A 19946-nucleotide genomic window follows, 5' to 3' on the forward strand; every position below is an offset into this window, starting at 1 on the left:
AGTCCTAAGTGATGTCAAAGCAGTCGTCTTTGAATTATATTTGCCTTACATCTCTCCCTGAGAGTTCTGAGGACCTGCGTTGAAATCCATTTTCACCTGTATGAAGTTTGCATGTTCTCCCCATGCTAACGTGGGTTTTCTCCAGGTGCTCTGGTGTCCTCCCACATCTCAAAAACATGCATTGTAGGTTAACCAAGGACTCTAAATTGACCATAGGTGGGAATATGAGCCTGAATGGTTGTTTGTTTGTATGTGCGACCAGTTCAGGGTGTCTCTCCTGGGGTCGTCTCGAATAGGCTCCACCACGCCCATTTCAATTCAAAAGGTACCACTGTATGTTAATTTTCCCGTTTGTCAATAGATGAAATTGAACTAGCTTCCACAGAAAAGCTCCAGCAATACCAAAGAGGATGTCAGTCAACTATGCTATTAGTATGACTTTAATGTAAATGTCATTGTTCAATTCTAATTTGTTAAAGAAAAAAAGGATTTGTTTGTCCGTCATGATTTCATCCAAAAACTTTACAACTGCTCAGTAAGTTTCTTTCGGCTTTTCCCTTCCGAGGTGGCCACAGCATGTCATCTCAGATGAAACGCACATATATGTTTGGTAAGATGCAGAAATCTGTTTTCCCAGAGGATGAAGAATAGATGGCTTTTAGTATTAGGGCATTGCATGTATACATATATTGCTCCACTGCTTGTCTTTAAATATTTTATGTTGCTTAAATGGTTATAACATTGCAACATTGATGGCAGTTTATGAGCTCACCATTGTGTGTGAGCATTAATTAGTATTAGCATTGTTGTAAGTGACAGTGATGAGGCTGGATTAAATACACAACAGATCTTAGTTTTTTCTTTTTAAATTTAGTTTCACATTAAACTATACGGCGGCATGGTGGCGCAGCTGTAAAGCGTTGGCCTCATTGTTCTGAGGACCACAGTTCAATTCCGGCCCTTGCTGTGTGGCGTTTGCATGTCCTCCGCGTGTCTGTGTGGATTTTCTCCAGGCAGTCCAGTTTCCTCCCACATCCCAAAAACATGGAACATTAATTGGACGCTCTAAATTGCCCATAGGTGTGATTGTGAGTGCGACTGTCTCTATATGCCTTGCGATTGGCTGGCAACCAGTTCAGGGTGTACCCAGCCTCCTGCCCGTTGACAGCTGAGATAGGCTCCAGCAGTCCCGCGACCCTTGTGAGGATAAGCGGCTAAGAAAATGGATGGATGGATGGATGGATGGATGGATGGATGATGGATGGATGGGAGTGGCAATAAATAGCTGGAAGCAAGCACGGTCTCTTTTTTGAAGAATTGTTCACTATCTGCCAAAGTGCGACTTGTTCTGAAATTTACTGCAACATCTAGTGCTCCTTACTAAAAAAATTTGCTTGCAACTGAAGACAAAAATCTCACATCTTGCAAAACTCCTCTGTCACATCAGTCATAAATCTAGGTGCCACTGTAGTTTTTATATGTACGATAGATAAAGTGACATGCAATAAATTAAAAATAAAAGGTTAAAATAGCAAATGACACAAAGAGGAACCACTGATGGGAATTGAAAAAAAAACATGATGCTTATTGTATGAATACAGCTGAGTAAATAATGAAAAAAGTAAATTAAATGAAATTGACTATACCTACTGTACACTTACAGTTGCATGACAGCAGGCCATTGCGTGTCACCAAAGGGCGAGTTGTTTTATGATACAGTGGCTATTTTTTTTATACTTCAAAGACAATCAAACATGATTTGAAACAATGCCTATCCCATTAAAAAAAAAAAAAAATTAAATACTCAATGCTGTTCAACTGACTATGCTCTGCTTGAAGTGACCTCATAATGACAAGCTTAGCTGAAATGCACGTCACATACTCAACAGTACACGTATATAAAGCAGTAGCAGTGGAAAAGGTTTCGAACAGCGTAATCCAGTATTGATTTGATCCCCTTGTTGCTATAACGGCCGACACCTCTCTCACCCTCAACCCGATTGAACCAGACTCAAGCAAACGCCAGCGGACGTGCAGATCACGCCCACGGAAATCCCATTACAGGATCTAATGTTGTCGAGTGTAAGACTTTTAAGCATATGCAATGACAATTTATCTTTTACTAAAGATGATGCTCACTTTTGAACGACACTATCAAGTAGTTGTTCGTTTAACATTGTCTTTCTTGTGCTGTTTGTATTTGTTGACATGCTGAGAGCTGTCCTGATATTTTGGTAGCTACATAAGGGTCAACATACTATAAACAACCCTCAGGATGAATGTATTATGCTGGTTACAACCCCAGCAATAAAACTGATGCAGGATTATTATCTTTTTTAAAGGAAGATTTATTTTACACAATAGCTTAAATGTAGTATTTCCCATCATACTCATTTTTATTGTGCAAGTGTACTCACTAAAGTGTTTTGTGAGCATACTTTCCACTTGCAAGCACACACAAACACACACAACCTTCCCCACACTCACACACATTTCCTTTGCAAATGTCATCTTGCAACAGGTTGCCACACTTGTATCAATTCATTTTAAACTTACAATTTAAATGTAATATGTATGTTTTATGTTATTTTGTAATTTAAATTTAGTTAACAATATTTTAACATTCCAACTGTGCGATATGTTTTATTTGTCATTTATAAATGATATGTAAATTAGTAATACTTTTAAAATAGATATGTACAGTATACATACTGAAAATATTATAGTTACTTTCACCCCCCCCCACACACACACACACAAAAAAATTATAATCAATTGATCAATTCATACCGAATTGAATTTCAGTTTATAATGTGCTGGTGCATAGATGTAGCCACACTTTACAGACAGGTATAAAACAACTTGTGAAACGTCTGTCCATTAGAATGCATTTGAAAAATGAATTAAAAAAAAAATTTAAATACCTTACCAGGCAGTCAGTGTTGCAGATGTGTCGGTGTCTGGTCCAAGGGATTCTGCCTGGAGGTGAGGCGGACATTACTGGCAGAGCTTTGCGGTTGGTTCAGCGTCGGTGTGGGAGGAAACGTCGCAACGTCCCTCCGCCTCCCAGCAAGGAAGGGAGAGGGAGAGGGAGGGGAGGGGAGGCTGAGTGACCATCTTGCACAACACTTACATGTCCAACAGAGAGAGCCTTGGGCGGGGGGGTCAATATTGACAGCAATTATATGACATTAAAACTGATGCTGAATGGAAGTAAGGCCACACAAATTATCTCTCTAGAGGGTGGAAAAAACAGGTGTTACCTGTAGGCATGGTGGCATCTGTAAAGATGACATCCATGACGTGGCATCTGTAAAGCTGACATTTATGGAAATGTTTAAAGAGAATGTGCCACTTCAGTGGCATGATTTTTTTTAAATGCATCTTATAATATTCATATAATTTTAACTAAGGATCCTCATTTCATGCATTTATACAATTAGGAAACTCCACCCCTAAAAATGTTATGCCTCTATTAGATGACTGACACTCTTGGTAAATTGATAATGCCAGTGTCCTTAGAGGATTTTTTTTTTTTACATGTACTCACCAAACAATAGACATTTAGGCTGCACCTCGAATGCAAATGCTTATTGAATGCAAAAAAAAAAATAATAAATAAAATAAAATAAAAAAAAAAACATGAAAGGCCTTTTTCAGTTGAGTAAATGAATGACACCGTTCACGGAGGGAATCGGTTGCAGCCATACAGACATGATTTTAGACACACAATAGGCACAATTGCCACAATTAAATCAGCCTTTTGAATGAATAAATAAATGCTGCACGTCCTTGAAACGCTTCATAGAAAACAAGGTGACATAAATAGGGTAGTCGCCATGGATGTAGAGAGATTGTGGCATCTGTAAAGCGAAAACATTTGCGGCATGAAAAAAAAGTTGCTGTCAAAAACAAAGTAGTGTATAGAAAAATAGAGAAAACCATCAGTGACTGATTAAGGCTATAATGTAATACAACATAGACTATGCGTACTAAAAGCATCTGAACATTTTAGCACATCTGTTGATAATGTTTACATGCTATATTTAAGTTTTTTCCCTTTGCCCCTTTTCACAAAATCTTTATTTATTTATTTGAGGTGGGGGTGGGGGATACTATGCGAGCGCTTTTCAACAACTGAGCGATGGGTTTGTGACAATCTCCGCTTCAGCTGTGCTTAGAAGCAAAGGCGTTATATAATAATGCCATCTGCTCTCCGCGTCCATGCAAAAGTAAACAGCAGGGCTGCGCTGGATGCCACTGCAAGGCCCCATCGGTGCCCTGGGTGGATGTCAATAGTTTCCATTCCACTCGCTTACTGTCCCTGTCTGACATGTTTTGGCATGTCAGTGGATATCGCAGTATTGCGGTGTCAATAAGCATTAAAAGACAATGCTTGCTTCATTCATTTTGTCTCATGAAAAAAAGAGGGGTGCTATAATCATAATTTCCTTATGTACTTGGAGATGTTTTTTCCCCATTCTTTTTAAAAATCTTTCAAGTCCTAGCTTTGCACATACACGCACAAAAAAATCCATAACTTCGTGGTGACATGTTGACATCTAGCGGCAAGATTAAGAATGAACAAAAGATGATAGGTGAATAAAGCCCCAAATCGTTATTTCATTCATTATCCTTTCAGTCATTTTTTTTGTTCATTAATTTGATTACATATGTGTATTCAAAAACTTTTTATAGATTATATGTAGGATGTAATAATGCACAGTTCATGTGAGTCTCTGAAAAAGTACGTTGGAAAAGTTGAAGACAGACTGAAAATAACGTTTGAAAATCTTGAATGTCATTGTAATTAATAATGCAAGTCATATATAAATCAAGCCGGAAGAAAATATATAAATATGAAACATGGTAAAAATTTAAGATTAAATGCCAACAAATACTGATTAAAATTTAAAAAAAGTGGTTCAAACTGTGTAAGATTTATTGACATAAAGCAAGCACAATAGACGTGACTTTGAAACTCTACCGTTCACTTTTTAAGAGAAGTACTTACTTCTTCTTTTCCTTTCGGCTTGTCCCGTTAGGGGTCGCCACAGCGTGTCGTCTTAGGTGAGTGCATGTTCGGCACAGTTTTACCCCGGATGCCCTTTACTATAAATGCCACATTAAACGACATAAAAAATAACTTGCGCGCATCACTTTTGGCATTTCGAACAGTATATGGGAGAGGTTGATGCCAACTTTAATGTTGTTTTCTGCCCCTACTTGCACTTTTGGCCATATTTACCCACCTATATTAAATCCAGTTAGCTGTGAAGGGCTGTTTTAAGCCCCGCCCATTTTTGTCTGCCTCGATGACAGACAGTAGCAAACTCCTCGCTATGTAATAAAATGTATTACAATACGTATATTTATTAATGCCCTTTTTTTTGGCGGGGGGGGGGTGAGTTAAATAGGTGAGGAGACAAAAGTTGGAAGGTCCCAGCTCCACACCCCTCTTTCAGTTAACAGGCCGATGGGGGAAATCCAAGAACGCCTCTGATTGGTCAATACCGCCGGTAATGACGCCTACCTGGCAGGTGATTGGCCGAGCCGCTTGGAAGTCGAGTATCCCAGCATTTCGAGGTGGGGGGGGAGATCACGTTTGACAAAACCAATCTTGTGTGTGACGGAACCAATTTGAACAGTGTGAACATAAACAACGCCAGGTCGTGTTGTGGAAGCGGAGTGGGACCTTGAAAGCTAAACTCTAGAGCGGATTTCACCACCACGGCACGACACGAGAAGCGAGGGAGAGCAAAAAGTGGGACTTAATTGTTGGAGGCTAGCTAGCTAGCTCTGGCTCTCCATTATTATTATTTTTTAAAAGCGGCGATTAGCGGGCACCGCCGGGCTATATGGCTACGAATTACGAGCCCATCTACGGACTGTCAGAAGATGAGGTAAGCCTCGGCCGTTGCGCCGCTACCTCGGCGAGACAGCCGCGCGGATGCTGTAAATGCTAACGCTAGCTGCGGCGGTCAAGCTAAACAGCCCTCACCCCGCACATACCATAGTAATGTTTAGCTGCTAGTTTTGTTTCCCACGAAACCACTGCTCGCCCCCATTTCCCCTCTTCCGCATCCACTCCTAGAGCACTAAATATAAACAATACATAAAACACATGCATAAATAAATGAAGTAACAGCAAATAAATCCACCGGCCTCTCCCCCGCTCGGTATTTTGAAGCCCACACAGATGAGTCCTTGTTTACATGGGGTAGGGTCATCACCATTTTGGTAAATAAACACCGAGGAAATACATGACATTTATACAATTGCCAATTTTAGCCGCATTACAGACTCATCACAACCCCGGTGGGAGCGGTCTCTCTTAAATCAACATCCTAGACCTTTTCAGACAGGTGTTTTACTTTATGTGCCGATTGGAACTATCAGTGCAGTCATCAAGCACCGTGAAAACCAAGTACCAATGAGCACAATATCAACTCCAAAATCACGACAAATTAGTTTTCACTAGTCTGCTTGATCTGGTTCCTGTTTTTCTTGCAATCTTCTATTAATTTTGAGAGCAGTTCTAGCATACTTTTTAATGATTTCAGTTGGTTCTTTTTATATTGGATCTTTTGTTATACATCTCCTGCTGCAATACAATTAGAATGTCACTGAGCTTAGTTTTCAGTATATTCATTGTCTTTGGGTCTCTTTCTTGGTAGAAGTTTCTCTTGTTGGGTCTGTCTTCCATTACTATACTTTTGTCTTTGAGCATTGATCAACTACATTTAGTTACTAGTTCCTTACAATTTAGGACTTGTGTGTCAGTGTGTGGAATGCGTTCTGAATGTATTCTTTCCAAAGACCGGGAGTATTGATGGCGTAAGTTTCTGTTCCTTTCTTTTCTGTTTTCTGTTTTCTCTCTCACTCAAAGTTTTGTCCCTCGCATTTTTCTGTATTTTGTAACTTTTTTGAGGCAAATTTTTATTTTTGAATAACTGCTCTTCTGTAAAGCTCTATTATGGATTTGTGTTTCATTATAAATTCAGTTCTCTGTTGTGTTTTATAAATTTAAAATATACTTGCGTAATCTGTAAAACTTCATCAGTGGTCTCTTTCTTTAAATATTGCTGCTATAAAAGATTGTGAGCAATACTTCTCTTTTCCTATCAGAAAGGTTGGTGAGGAGTAACCTTTGCTAAAAGAGGCTGAAAGATATTGCACATAATGGACCTTTCCGATGGCGATCTTAAACTCCGCCCCCTTTAGTCATCTCCCACAAGCTTCCAAAATGGCGATTGAACAGAACATGTTTGAAGTTGATTCTCTATCATGTATTCTAGATAATATTGAGGTATGTTTTTTGTCAAATGTGTCAGACTTGTCCAAGAGAGTTCTACAGAGAAGTCTCAACTATTTCATGCAAGGATATGCACAAGAAATTAAGATTTTGGATGGAGCAGGACGCAATGTCAGAGTTACAGTAAAATGTTGGCGATCGATGCAAAAAAGTTTGAAAACAAACAGGATAAAATAGTGGAGTAGTACTGCACATGTAAAGCAGGGTGAATACTTTTGACTTGGAAAGATCATGAATAATATCATTGCAGTCCTTATAAGTGAGTGGATGTATTCATTTGTCTTGACTCGTAATGGAACCCAGTGCTCTTTCTTAAAAGTCAGATGTGATACAAATAGGCAAATAGACATTTCTCTTGCATGACAAGGCGCATTTACGTATCCCTAACCTGACTCTTCGCCATAAAACAGACACTTCATTCAGCAGGTCAGTGACACACTAACGAAGTGAAAGTTGTTCTCTTGCAATGTATAAAGCACTGATAATAATTCAGTCCAACTCAGAGAAGATACTTCTCCCTCACTTACCTTCGAACATACAGCCTTGTGTTGATATTGTCCACATTTAGTTGTACATGTGGTCTTCCGCGAGCCTTAATCGAGCACTTCGTCAACTGTGTTTTAGGCTTTGGAAAATGAATGAACTGGGCCCCTGGTAACCAAGCAGGATATCTTTCATCAGAATTGTATGTTCCTCAAGCGCATCTGAGGACCATTTTCTTCGTAACGTTAATTTTTCCAAGCGCATGCTACTAACATCCAGCATTGCTTGTGGGACAATACAGCAAGAGGGGCGTGTTAAGGCAGGGGTTAAGACAATGCGGCTATCTGATTGGCTATTATTGTACGAGTGATTGACAGGTCGGAAAGGTCCATTGGGTCGTTTTTCTAAGCATTTCTAGAATTCGAATGCCCATCAAGTACTTCCACGTCACCTTGCTTGGAAAGGAAAGCAATGTTTTTTGGCAAAAACAAGAATCTGAAGAGGTATTTAAAAGCTGTGTTATGTGGAGTACATGGTATTGCCAGTACACTCCCCTCAAATTCTGCTGTATGTCTTACAGTGTCTCTAAGGCTCTGAGCTGGTTACAGCAACACTTTGTCCTTAAACACCACTGTATATTTCAGCTTTACAGATGCCACTTCTGGCAGCGTCAATTGTGTGCCAATGTCTACTATGGCTCAAAGTAATGTGTCAGCGCCAACACTGTAGTATATGTCCTATTTCTTCATACAGTCGTTTGTGTTTTTTTTACACAACTGCAGAGAGCACCAGTCATCTATGAGTGATAAAAACCCTGGTCTTTGATGTAAAACAGGCATTTATTTCGTCAATATGAAGTATTCAATATTTAGCACTTCATCTATAAACTGTTCTGTACAGAGGTCAGCTTTACAGATGCCACCTCCGCTCCACAGGTGACATGGAAAGAAGCAGAAAAATAACGATATTTCGATGTAAACAGAGTTAGGTAAAAGATGATCACACCATTTTTAATTTTTTAATCCCCTAATTAATCAAATAATGCATTTATTTGCGATATGATGTTTATGTTTTAAAGGTAATTCTTGAATGGTATCTACTGTGAGAAAATATATGAATGAACTTGCAGGTCAAAGCCAACCAGAAGAGGGCAAAGACAGTTTTAATGGAGGGTACTGCATTAATGTAACCAGAGTACAATATCCTTTATGTGTCATTCGGCTGGATTTTGAAAGCACTTTGAATATCTGGCAGGACTCAATAGTTAAAGTAATATTTTACAAGCTCAGTGCTGACCTTCTTCTGTCAGTCATTATGAGAAAGTAACAGGACGTAGGCGTGCCATTCATTCCACTGTGTAGTGAACTCTGGCCCCGGTTGGCTTGCCTTCAGTCATCCACGGTGCTGTAACCACTTGACAAATTGTCACTTGATGCTTGAGGCAGTAAAATAATTCCCCGTCAGTTCAGTAACGTGACACAAGTTGCAAGTAAAAGCTGCATGGATTTTTGTTGCTTTGGTTACAATTGTGTCAAAGCTCCATTTCGGAGGCAAAATTGCAAAACATTTTTTCATATATTAGCTGTAAGACAGGGTGTAACAGATGGAAAAAAAAATCTACATATATGTGAACAGAATGATGATAATATAGAGATTAATACCATTACCAAATATATCAGGCAAGAAACAAGAAATATAACTCTTCCCGCACTCAAGCAGCACACCTAGTCCATAAACAACAACAGTGTAGCTCAGCTTGTGGCTAGCAGCCATCATGGCTAACAATATGCTTTTGCCAAATTTCGTTAACTCATTTGATGTTGGATCATGCAAATGTGATTCTTAGTATAGTGCAAAGCGCTAAAAAGTGTGGTTTTCAAATAACACTAATATTGGCATCAAAATAGCCCTTCAGGGGCTCTTTTGAGTTATGGTGTAGCCAAACCACTGACAATATTGGCGCATTAATAAGGGTTTTATGAGAACTTATGCCGATTTGATCGGTGAGATCGTCTCGGACGATTATGAGCATTTTATGCTGATCGGTTGATCATCTTTATTGTCATGTTTTGCCAATCATCGACTGGCTGCGCAAAAGTCATTGACTCCACGTTACCATCATGTCAAGTGTATTTGAATACAAAAGTTTTTTTTCTTGCATTCTTGTGTCTCTTTTGACGTACAACTAAATCTCTGCCAGCTCATGAAGTTATTTAAAGGAAAAAAAAAACGGCAGCTGCATGGGAGAGATGAGATGACTTAGAGATGACACATAATGTGTGGATCAGACTACAAGACTAATATGCTCTTTCATGATTGTGCAATGTCAGACGACTGCAATAAAATCGTGTATTCCGATACCATCATCCCACTGCATCCCAATTTTTTACCTTCATTGGGCTCTAGCTTGTCAACGCAAATGCGACCAGATGCACTTGTTACCGTGGAGATGATAACACTAGTGGATTGTCCTGTCTATATTATAAGAAAAAAATGTGGGGATGCACGTGTGTTTGTGGTCACCGGTGCTAGGACAGTAGGGAACGTTCGTGTAAGGCTTGCTTTAGGTATGTTCACATACTTTTAATACTATACAGCTCGCAAGCCATCAACAAAACCTTAAGTAGCCTAGCAAGTTGGTGCTAGCGCTCGTGGTTGTGTGTAAACATGCTGCCATTCTGTGGAACACGTGATCTGACCAGAGCAGCAAATTCCAACCTTTTTGGTGCCAAGGCACATACTTCACTGTTGAAAAATCTCATGGCACATCGACAAACAAAAATGTCCCAAAATTTAGATACATTAATTGCTGTATGTACTTACTCCCATCTCATAGAAGATCATTACTTTATTATGGTAGTCACTATGCCTCACTGGCATAAATAGATGAACAAAGTCACTGTACAGTAGATTATTTATTGTAAATGTACATTTTTTGAACAATTAAGTACAGTTATATAGAGTAAATGAACAGGTCATTTAAATAGACTCTGCTCCATCTTATGATCCGATCGGTGATCAATTATTGTTTTTTTGCTTGCTGATTGGTGATCGGCCCCAAAAGTCCTGATTGTGTAAAGCCCAATTTTTATGCGCTAGGCCTTATAATAATGATAATTCACATCATTCAAACTGTGACTGTTGCCATTGTTTGCATCCTCTCTTTCTTAAAGGAAAATTCTGGTGGTTTGGATTAACATTGTATCCAATAGTTCATGTGACATGTACTCTGTCTTCATAATGTGATGTTAAATCCTCTCTCATTTAATAGTGTTTTAAGAAGATTTTTATCAACTATTACAAATTTTCAGGTGCGCAGCCATTTTCGTGAGTCACATGAACTACATGCGCGGATGTGACGTGCTATGTGCCGTTCCAAACGCTCGATTACATGGGACACCATTATGCCTTGCGCTGATTTCTTGGATTTATCCTCATCTGATGAAGAAATAGCAGTATCAGTTGATCGGGAAGACGGATGACTACTTCCATACAGATTTGAACCTCTGGCTGTAAATAATGTTGAATATTCGAATGGCGAGCTTGCTCCGGGACTCGGGGGGTGAGCGACCTCACGGTTCCGCCTCATTCCGCCCGAAGGACCATCCGAAAATTCAACATTATTTACAGTTGCATGTTCAAATCTGTATGGAAGTATTCCTCCGTCTTCCCAGTCAACCGATACTGAAAACTGAAAATTTGTAATTGTCAATAAAAATCTTCTCAGAACACTATTAAATGAGAGACGATTTAACATAACATTATCAAGATAGAGTACATATTAAATGACCTATTGGATACATTGTTAATCCAAACCACCGGAATTTCGCTTTGAAAACAACACAATCTTTCGATATTGCAAATTTCCTAAAATGTAATATTTAAAGTGTTTCATAAATGTCATTACATCTGTTCCTGTTGACACAAAAGAAAACAACTTTGTTTTGTATTTTGTTCTCTTACTGCATAACCAATGTGAACTACTAAACCATCAAGCCATTATATTGTAACATATTTTTGATTGTTCACCATAGAGAGTCATGTGGTTTTACTCTTATAACGACCCCTGAGGGCACCCATACCTGCCATATGCCCAGTGGGGGGAAAACAAGTTTGGCACATCTCCTTTAAAGGTTTCATAAAGCAAAGCAAATTTATTTGTATAGCGCATTTCACACAAGGTAACTCAATGTGCTTTACATGATTAAAAGGCATTTGAAAACAAAGATAAAACATTTAAAACGGCATAAAAACAGTAAAAATGACAAAACAAAATATTAAAAAAGACAAGGATAAGTGCATGTCTGCTACAATCCCAAACCCCATATTTCTTATGAAGTATAGTCAGTGAAACTCACCTGGCTCCAATGATGTCAAGCATTACTTGATACCATCAGATTGCTCTCATAATGTAGTCAGAAAAAAGGCCCGAAAGTAGTACAATGTGAAAAATTTGCCTCAAAACCTATAGCATGTACTTTAAACCGCCATCGTGGGAGACTTTGCCATTTCTGTGTTTTTTTTTGTGTGTGTGTGCCTTCATTCCACCACAGAAGCGTACCAGGGATCGAAAGAGGAAATGTGCGATGATAGGTAGATTGGTTGTGATGTAGGTTGATCTATACTTTTTAATTCCAGCTGTAACTATAAAGCATCATCTTACTACACATTTTTACTTTATCTTAGGTCTATTCTGCAGTACAGTCTATAATGTCTCTTTGGTCTAGAGGTAATACATAATTGTTGTAAAAAAGAACCTGCACCTGACTTAAAAAAAGAAAAACGTTGAGCATAGGTAGGTAAGTAATGTATAATACGTCACCTCAGCTTTCTTGGCACATTTGTATTTTACAGCAAAAATACTTTGTGAAGTTGTTACTGGCTTTTAAATATGTAGCAAGACTGTTTATAAAAAGATGCAGTTGGATAAATTGTCAGTGACATTTTTTTGTTGCTCTAAAGAGTGTTGTATTTGAGGCCCCGTAGCTCAGTGGTTAGAGCACTGGTTTGGTAAACCAGGGGTTGTGGGTTCGTATCCCACTGGGGCCTCCACTCCCTGAGAAGGGTTGCGTCAGAAGGGCATCGGGCGTAAAAAGATTGTGCCAAACATATATATGCGTTCATCTGAGATGATACGCTGTGGCGACCCCGAAAGGGACACCCCGAAAGAAACACACAAAGAGTGTTGTATTTGAGTGAAAACAAAGTCGTGGATTTTTTTTAAAACAATATTCGAACATTTAAAAAAGCATTTTCATCATACTATTAAGACGTAATTGCATTGTAAACTATCAAATATGTAATATAATATATATATAATATGAGGGTTTATCAAATCTCTTGTAATAAGGTTCAGAATGGCAATGGTTTGACCCTGAAATTGATTGAATCACCTGGCGTTATTTAGTAAGGAACTCCTGGTTACAGTGCCGATTGACACACAAAGGGATCGTTTTTCCACAAGTTTGATTAAATATCTTTTTTTTTTTTTCTGCAGCATGAAACAAGAGTGCTGCGGGTTAAGGTCATCGCGGGAATTGATCTGGCCAAGAAAGACATAATTGGAGCCAGGTGAGTTTCATTGACTTCTTCATCAGAAATATGTGGTTGGGGTTTATAGCAAACATGCAATTATCCCACACGATTTTTAACCTTTCCCAGGTCTTTCATTAACAAGTCTGTGACACAATTTGGTTAAATTATCTCAAGGATCAAGAATATAGTTTTAGTACAAATAAATCAAATCTTTTTCTTGTCTTCGTGAAATCAACTCATTTTAGTCGCTGTCACCAGTGATGGTTAGATGAGTCCTTGTGAAAGATTGCAGCTTATTACCAAAACTGTCTTAATATTGCTTTAGTATTATTACCGAGTTGCTCAAACCTGACACTTAATGGATTTTTGAATGGATGATCCATTGCATCGATGGTTCGTCATCATTGCAGGCAACCTAATTGAGACTCAACTGACAAAGGCATTTTAGCTGTCTCCACACAGAAAAGTTTTTGTTTAAAATCATGGCATACTTTGACAAGGATCCTTCGCCGTAGCTTGACCACAGGTAGAATCCCAGGTCTGCTTTTTTTTGCTCATCGATGCCATAAATCCTTACTGATCGACCCAAACTTCCAACTTTCCTTCTGCCTACTTAGCCTGCTAGCAACCTAGCCAAGCTAACGCCACACTCATCCACTGTCTTCTCGTCACTGTCCTAACTAAATCTGCCGCCTGCATCTTGAGTAGGTGTATCAGTCATGTGACTTGTTCTTAAATCAATAAGTGCACGAATGCGGGGTTTTGCTGTATGAGCTCCATACTTGGTTAGACGCATCGGTTTTGCTGACCCATCACAATTAGTCTTTGATAATTATGTCATTCTGTTGTTCCGCCCCACTATTTTGTCACAGTGGGGCGGAACAACAGACAGACTCAGGACATTGATACCTATATACCTGACAAGAGACATCAGTAGTTATTTCAAGAATAGACAAAATAGTTACTTGTTTGCTTTATTTCACACTTGATGGGTGACATAGCATGCCTTTAACCCTCTGTTAACGAAGCAGGGCTCCAGGTTATCTGAAATTGTACAACACTGGTCAATAATGGCAAATGCCAAGTCGGTAAACTGGAAAAGGGGCCCTAATGTACCATGTGCAAAAATGCAACATGGGTCAACAGAGGGTTAAAATGATCTGCCATGCAAGCATTTACTTCAACATTCTGACTTCCTGCTCATTGATGGTAAAAGATTTGTCAATCTCTAAACCCATATGTGTAAAACTCCACTATTTTTGCACCATCAAACAGATATTTTACTCCCATTTGAACAAATGATTACCCACATGCCTCTTCAATTTATAACCGACCTCTGTCACTCGTCTCCCAGATAAAATTGTGCACTATGGAACCACTCATTTTGTCAATCTGCTCTTGGGTGCTCCAGTTTGAAGTAGACTCCAATTGGAAATTATGGTCAGAGAATTTATCCCTACTGCGCCAATGTTTACATTTTATGTCATAGAACAACACACATTTTGCACCCTTTTCCCCTGCCAACCCTATGTGGGGGTATCACAAAAGAAAGCCAAAGAAAAAGCAACTTTTGTTGTTAATTGTACCACTTCAGGCGTTTGAAATATGTAATATTTCATTGGTGTCTAATTTTTGTTTTGCGTCATAAAACAACATTTGGGCTGTCTCAAATGTTCCTCTTCTGCCTCTGCAATGCAAAAACGCTGTGATTAATTATTAATGCACAGTGCCACCATCAGTAAATGCTTAACCTGGTATCATGTGCTACATAAATGCAAATGTATGAAAATGGATTTCAGAGGAAATGTGTTGCCTAGTGTGAAAAAGCTGGACACCCTTTGCAGGTGTCTTCCTGTACTGTCTTGCCCTGTGTTCCTAAAGGATAAAAAAGACAAAAAAAGCTCCAACCCTAATAACAAAACAGAGTTTGCATCTAAAAGAAAATGCCTGATTTCCATTGTTCCCTGTTATTTCTTTCTTTTTTTTTTAACCTATGAACAGTGGGGAGGGGGAGAATTGGTGCTGCTGTAGCTCTTCCAGCTCTGTGGTCAGACTTGTTTGAAGACATTTTTACACTAAGGGATATACGACGACATCATCAACAGGCGTATCGCAATTGGTCGTTAGATGCAAATCTATACCATTGTCCAAATTTAGTCTACTGCATGTAACGAAATCACCCTGAGGTTGAATCTTTTACCTTGAGTTTGTTGACTCAAGTGGAAACGCTGTGGACTCATTCTTTGAATCGCTTGAAAGACTCGTGCTGGATAACTGCCCTCAACACAGCACGCTAAAACACAACAGTGATTCGAATGAACCACATCACTTTAGTTAGTGATATGGAGTAATTCCTAGTTGCTACCATTCTTGGTGTGAATCCTATGCTGTTAATACACTTTCTTGATTTCTTCCTGTAATTACAGACCCTGATGTATGTTCAGAATTCTGTTAAGTGTTCATGTTTGTGTGCTGTGGATAATGTTGACCTAGTGAACATTGAAATACGGCAGCCATGATGGCTGCTCTCCTCTCCCAAATATTGACACTGAAAGCATCGTGTCCTATTTAGCGGGTCCTGTTTTTATATATTTTTTTAAATTTTAGTGAAAAAGATGAGTGTCAGTGATTTGAAGACTCAGCAGTTCAATTGTTTCTGTTAAGTCAGAGCACATAATCTTACAAACATGCAATTAGAGTCAGTGGGGTTCCTCCAGGCAAAAATCAGCAATCAAGTTGAGCTCTTTCAGGCTTGAAAGATAAGAACACTAAAAAGTTTGCATACTACCCACATTTTCAACATAGAGCGTGGAAATGGTTTGAATTCCAACAATTACAAGTGAGGTCAGACAGATCAACTTCCTGTATGTAACCGGTGATGCTAAACGGAGCACAATGCTCCATCACAATTTAATACAATACAACTTCCATGTTTATTTAGACATTGCCTGTTTCATGTTCATAGGTAGCATTTGTGGAGAACAGTTTACCCCCACTAAAGCATGTAAATGATCAGGCCTTTATGTCTTCTACTCTTGTAGTGTGTGGTGTACTAGATGACCAACACAGTATGCGACACAAAACCACATCTGCACCAATATCGTGGGTCTGACAAAATTGGTGCTGACCACATACATAGGAATTTGCAATTATAAATATTGAAGGCGTTTAATGTATGATTGTGCGGAGGAAAAAGAAATCACTTCTGCCCAAAGGATAATTATCGGTTGTCTGATTATCGGTATGCGTTTATATGGTTTTCCAAATGCATGGACGAACAAGAACACAGTGTCTCATGTCTGTAGCTTCTGTTCCTCTGTTCCCATCTGGTTGATAAAAGCTAGAAAAAATAAAAAATTAAAAATGGTACTGTCTTCTTGCAACATCCTCCATGAACCAAGGCCTACAAATTGACATGAACTTTGCGCATCTCATTTGATGTGGGTCCTACGTCTGAGATGCACATTAGTGAGCATGGACGCATAAAGTATCATCAATCTGCATCTGAGGACACAGTGCTATATGAATTTTCTTTCTTGACAAGACAGGGCTTTACAAATAACCATGAGCAGTAGCACTAGCTTGCTTGTCTGAGTAACGTTTTGTTGATGGCTTGTGAGCGGTATCCAATTAAAAGTACATGAAGTCCTCTCATGTCCTGAGCACTGGTGACCACCAACACGTTTTTTCCCCCATTTTCTTCTTATAATACAGTCGGTGCAATACACTCGTGTTGTCATCCCCATGGTAACAAGTGTAGTTACATTTCGCATTTGTGTTGACAAGCCTAATGATTGTAAAGAAACAGGATGTATTGGTATCAGAATACAAAATTTTGTTGCGATAGTATGACATAGTGCAATGGTCAAAAAGCAAATTTGTCTTGTAGTCTGATCCGCCCATTAAGTGTAGTCTTGTCTCAGCTGTCCTGTCTCTCATTGCGCTGACATTTTTTTTAAATAACTTTATTACCGCTCAGATATTTAAAGTACTATGTCTAAAGACACAACAAACGTATCATATTGCTATATAAAAATAAATAGATTCAGGTATACTGTGCATGACAACGACGCAGAGTAAATGTCTTTCCCAGAGCCCATTAATTATGTCATTGATCTGATCAGCAAACTATGACATCAAAACCGATAAGCTGATCAGCAAAAAATGCCAATTACTGGCCGATCCAATCAGACCGGTCAAATCGGTTTAAAGTGTAATTTTAATCATTCAGGTCAAACCAGTATTACAACATAGCAAATATAATGGATGTTAACGTAAAGTAATTAAATTACTTTATTGTAGTTAGATTACCTCACCCACACCAAAACTCTAAAGCATGATTCAACGGAACACTGCCATGTGCGCTCACAACCATTCGTGCGAGCACTATCTTGTTAGGCTACATAATGCTTTGTTGCCTGCTTGCAGGCCACATTATATTAAAAGTGAGTATACCTAAAGCAATCCTTAATAGAATGTCGTCTGCTGAGCACCAATGACCACCAACACGTCCCCACTCCCCACCAAGTTTCTTCTTATAATACAGTCGCCGCGATCCACGCTTGTTGTCGTCGGCATCGTAACGAGTGTATCCGGTCACACTTGACTTGACAAGATAAAGGCCAAAGATCATATAAAACGGATAGGGTGGTATAAGATTTACAAGACTGACCGTGCAATCCTGAAATTCCAAATTTGTCTTGTAGTCAGATCGACCGATTACATGTTGTCTGTCTCCGACATGTTTTCTGTTCCACACTGCTGACGTTTTTTTTTTTTTTTAATAACTTTATTGTTGGCCAGATAGACACGTGATCAGGGTCAAAATGAACAACCTTTCATATTCAAATATACTGTAACGGATGGCAACACAGAGTAAATGTCTGTTGCTGAGCCAATCGGATCGTCGAATTATGACATTAAAGCCAATCAGTCAATCGGCATAAAATGATGCCGGTCACCCAGATCACATTGATGAAAAGACTTTTAGCTCTTTGGTGTTGTTTATTTATTTGTTGTTTGTAATTAGTTATTTTCTGTTTTTTTTTTAATTTGCTGTTGGAGTTTTAGTGTTGTTGTAATTAGTTATTGGTATCTGTTTTTTATCTGTTTTTATGTTCAGTTTTTTGTTGTTGTAATGAGTTATTTGCTGTCGTGTTTTTTTTAATCTGCCGTTATGTTTAGTTATTTGCTGCAATTTTTTGAATGTCAAGGCTATCGTACATCGTAGATCTTATCTCCCAATTTCCAAAGGCAAGCATTTATCTTGACAGACTCCAGTTACATGGTCATAAACAGACACAGATTTCAGGTTGTAACAAAATAATTTTTTGATGTACAAAGAACCACATTTGAGACCTTGTTTCTTCCGACATTACCGACGAATGTTAGAAGAGTGGATACCATGCTTAAGAACAGAGTGAAGTGGTTGCTGCCCAACACAGTTTGTAATGGAAAAATGGTAGATCTGTGGCATTATTGATTTGATATGTTTAAAAAAAAATGTTACAATGTTTTATTGCAATATAGCAACATCATGATGATACCTTACTGTGATCATTTGCTCACTTTGAATTATTCAGATTTTTTAAATTTTAGTGTATTCTTTTAGGGCAGATAAATATCGAATTGGTCCAATCCCGGATTTCGAACTCGAATGGTTGTGCGGTGAGACTACTTGGAAGAAAATTTTACAGAAATTGTGGTTAAATAAAGAGGGCATTTCAGTAAATTTCCTTAGTTGACTGTAGTAAAATAAAAAAATGGCCCCGTAGCTCAGTGGTTAGAGCATTGGTTTTGTAAACCAGGGGTCGTGAGTTCGTTTTTCACTGGGGCCCCCACCCCCCAAGAGGGGTTGCTCAGGAAGGATCACAACCATCCAACGTAAAATCTATGCCAAACAAATATGAATGTTCATCTGCGATGACACGCTGTGGTGACCCCTATTGGGAGAAGTTGAAAGAAAATAGGTACTGGTAGGAATGTAGTAAAACAAACAATCATTTAAAAAAAATAATTGATTTCATATGTCAGGAAGTATTAAAGTTGAACTTTATTTTTCTTCATGCATTTTCTTCGCCGCTTACCCTCACGTGGGTTGCTGCGAGTGCTGGAGAGTATACCAGCTGTCAGCGGGCAGAGGCAGGATATACCATGAACTGGTCGCCAGCTAATCGCAGGGCACATTGAGACACACAGCCGTACTCACAATCACACCTAAAGGCAATTTAGGGTGTCCAATTAATTTTGCATGTTTTTGGGATGTGGGAGGAAACCAGAGTGCCCGGAGAAAACCCACGCAGGCAGGGGGAGAACATGCAAACTCCACATTGATTGCATTGAACCCGGGACCTCAGAACTCTGAGGCCCAACACTTTCCAGGTGATCCACCGTACTGCGTTAACTTTATTTTGACAGTGATATTGTATTGAAGAATGCCCGTGTAAAAGAATAACACAACTGTCATAATTATGTCTTGAGAAGACAAATGAGCAGATTGAATCAATAGTACCTCTGCTGGTTGCAGCTTTGTACAACACTCACGTTGCTTCATTTGTTTAAAAAAAATTGATCAACAATCAATTTTGCGGATTTGGGGAGTAATCAATTTGAT

General features: G+C 38.9%; 2 protein-coding genes and 1 non-coding gene across 18 annotated transcripts in view; 2 read left to right on the plus strand and 1 right to left on the minus strand.

Annotated features, from left to right (window-relative positions):
• Nucleotides 1-18082, minus strand: part of prlra (prolactin receptor a) — a 33489-nt gene extending 15407 nt beyond the window's left edge. For 2 of the 10 annotated variants that reach the window (XM_061800518.1, XM_061800516.1), the window contains exons 1-3: nucleotides 5015-5414; nucleotides 3264-3318; nucleotides 2930-3063 (exon numbers count right to left, since the gene is read on the minus strand). Coding sequence is in view for 7 of the 10 variants with exons in the window: in XM_061800508.1 (XP_061656492.1) it covers nucleotides 2925-3009; nucleotides 5534-5657 (209 nt within the window). In the remaining 3 variants the exon portion in view is untranslated. Of the gene's footprint in view, nucleotides 1-2924; nucleotides 3152-3263; nucleotides 3528-5014; nucleotides 5415-5533; nucleotides 5658-18005 lie in introns of those variants that run through there. The other 8 variants (XM_061800510.1, XM_061800513.1, XM_061800512.1 and 5 more) reach the window with 8 other exon arrangements.
• Nucleotides 5606-19946, plus strand: part of nedd4l (NEDD4 like E3 ubiquitin protein ligase) — a 59604-nt gene continuing 45263 nt past the window's right edge. For 6 of the 7 annotated variants that reach the window (XM_061800499.1, XM_061800500.1, XM_061800503.1 and 3 more), the window contains exons 1-2: nucleotides 5606-5903; nucleotides 13296-13369. In XM_061800499.1, coding sequence (XP_061656483.1) covers nucleotides 5859-5903; nucleotides 13296-13369 — 119 coding nt within the window. In that variant the 5' untranslated portion in view covers nucleotides 5606-5858. The remainder of the gene's footprint in view (nucleotides 5904-13295; nucleotides 13370-19946) is intronic. The other variant, XM_061800507.1, reaches the window with a different exon arrangement.
• Nucleotides 19098-19170, plus strand: trnat-ugu (transfer RNA threonine (anticodon UGU)). Its single transcript has one exon. It is a non-coding gene; the product is annotated as a tRNA-Thr (tRNA).

This window comes from Syngnathoides biaculeatus, chromosome 17 (assembly GCF_019802595.1).
Source record: "Syngnathoides biaculeatus isolate LvHL_M chromosome 17, ASM1980259v1, whole genome shotgun sequence".
Classification (NCBI taxonomy): Eukaryota; Metazoa; Chordata; class Actinopteri; order Syngnathiformes; family Syngnathidae; genus Syngnathoides; species Syngnathoides biaculeatus.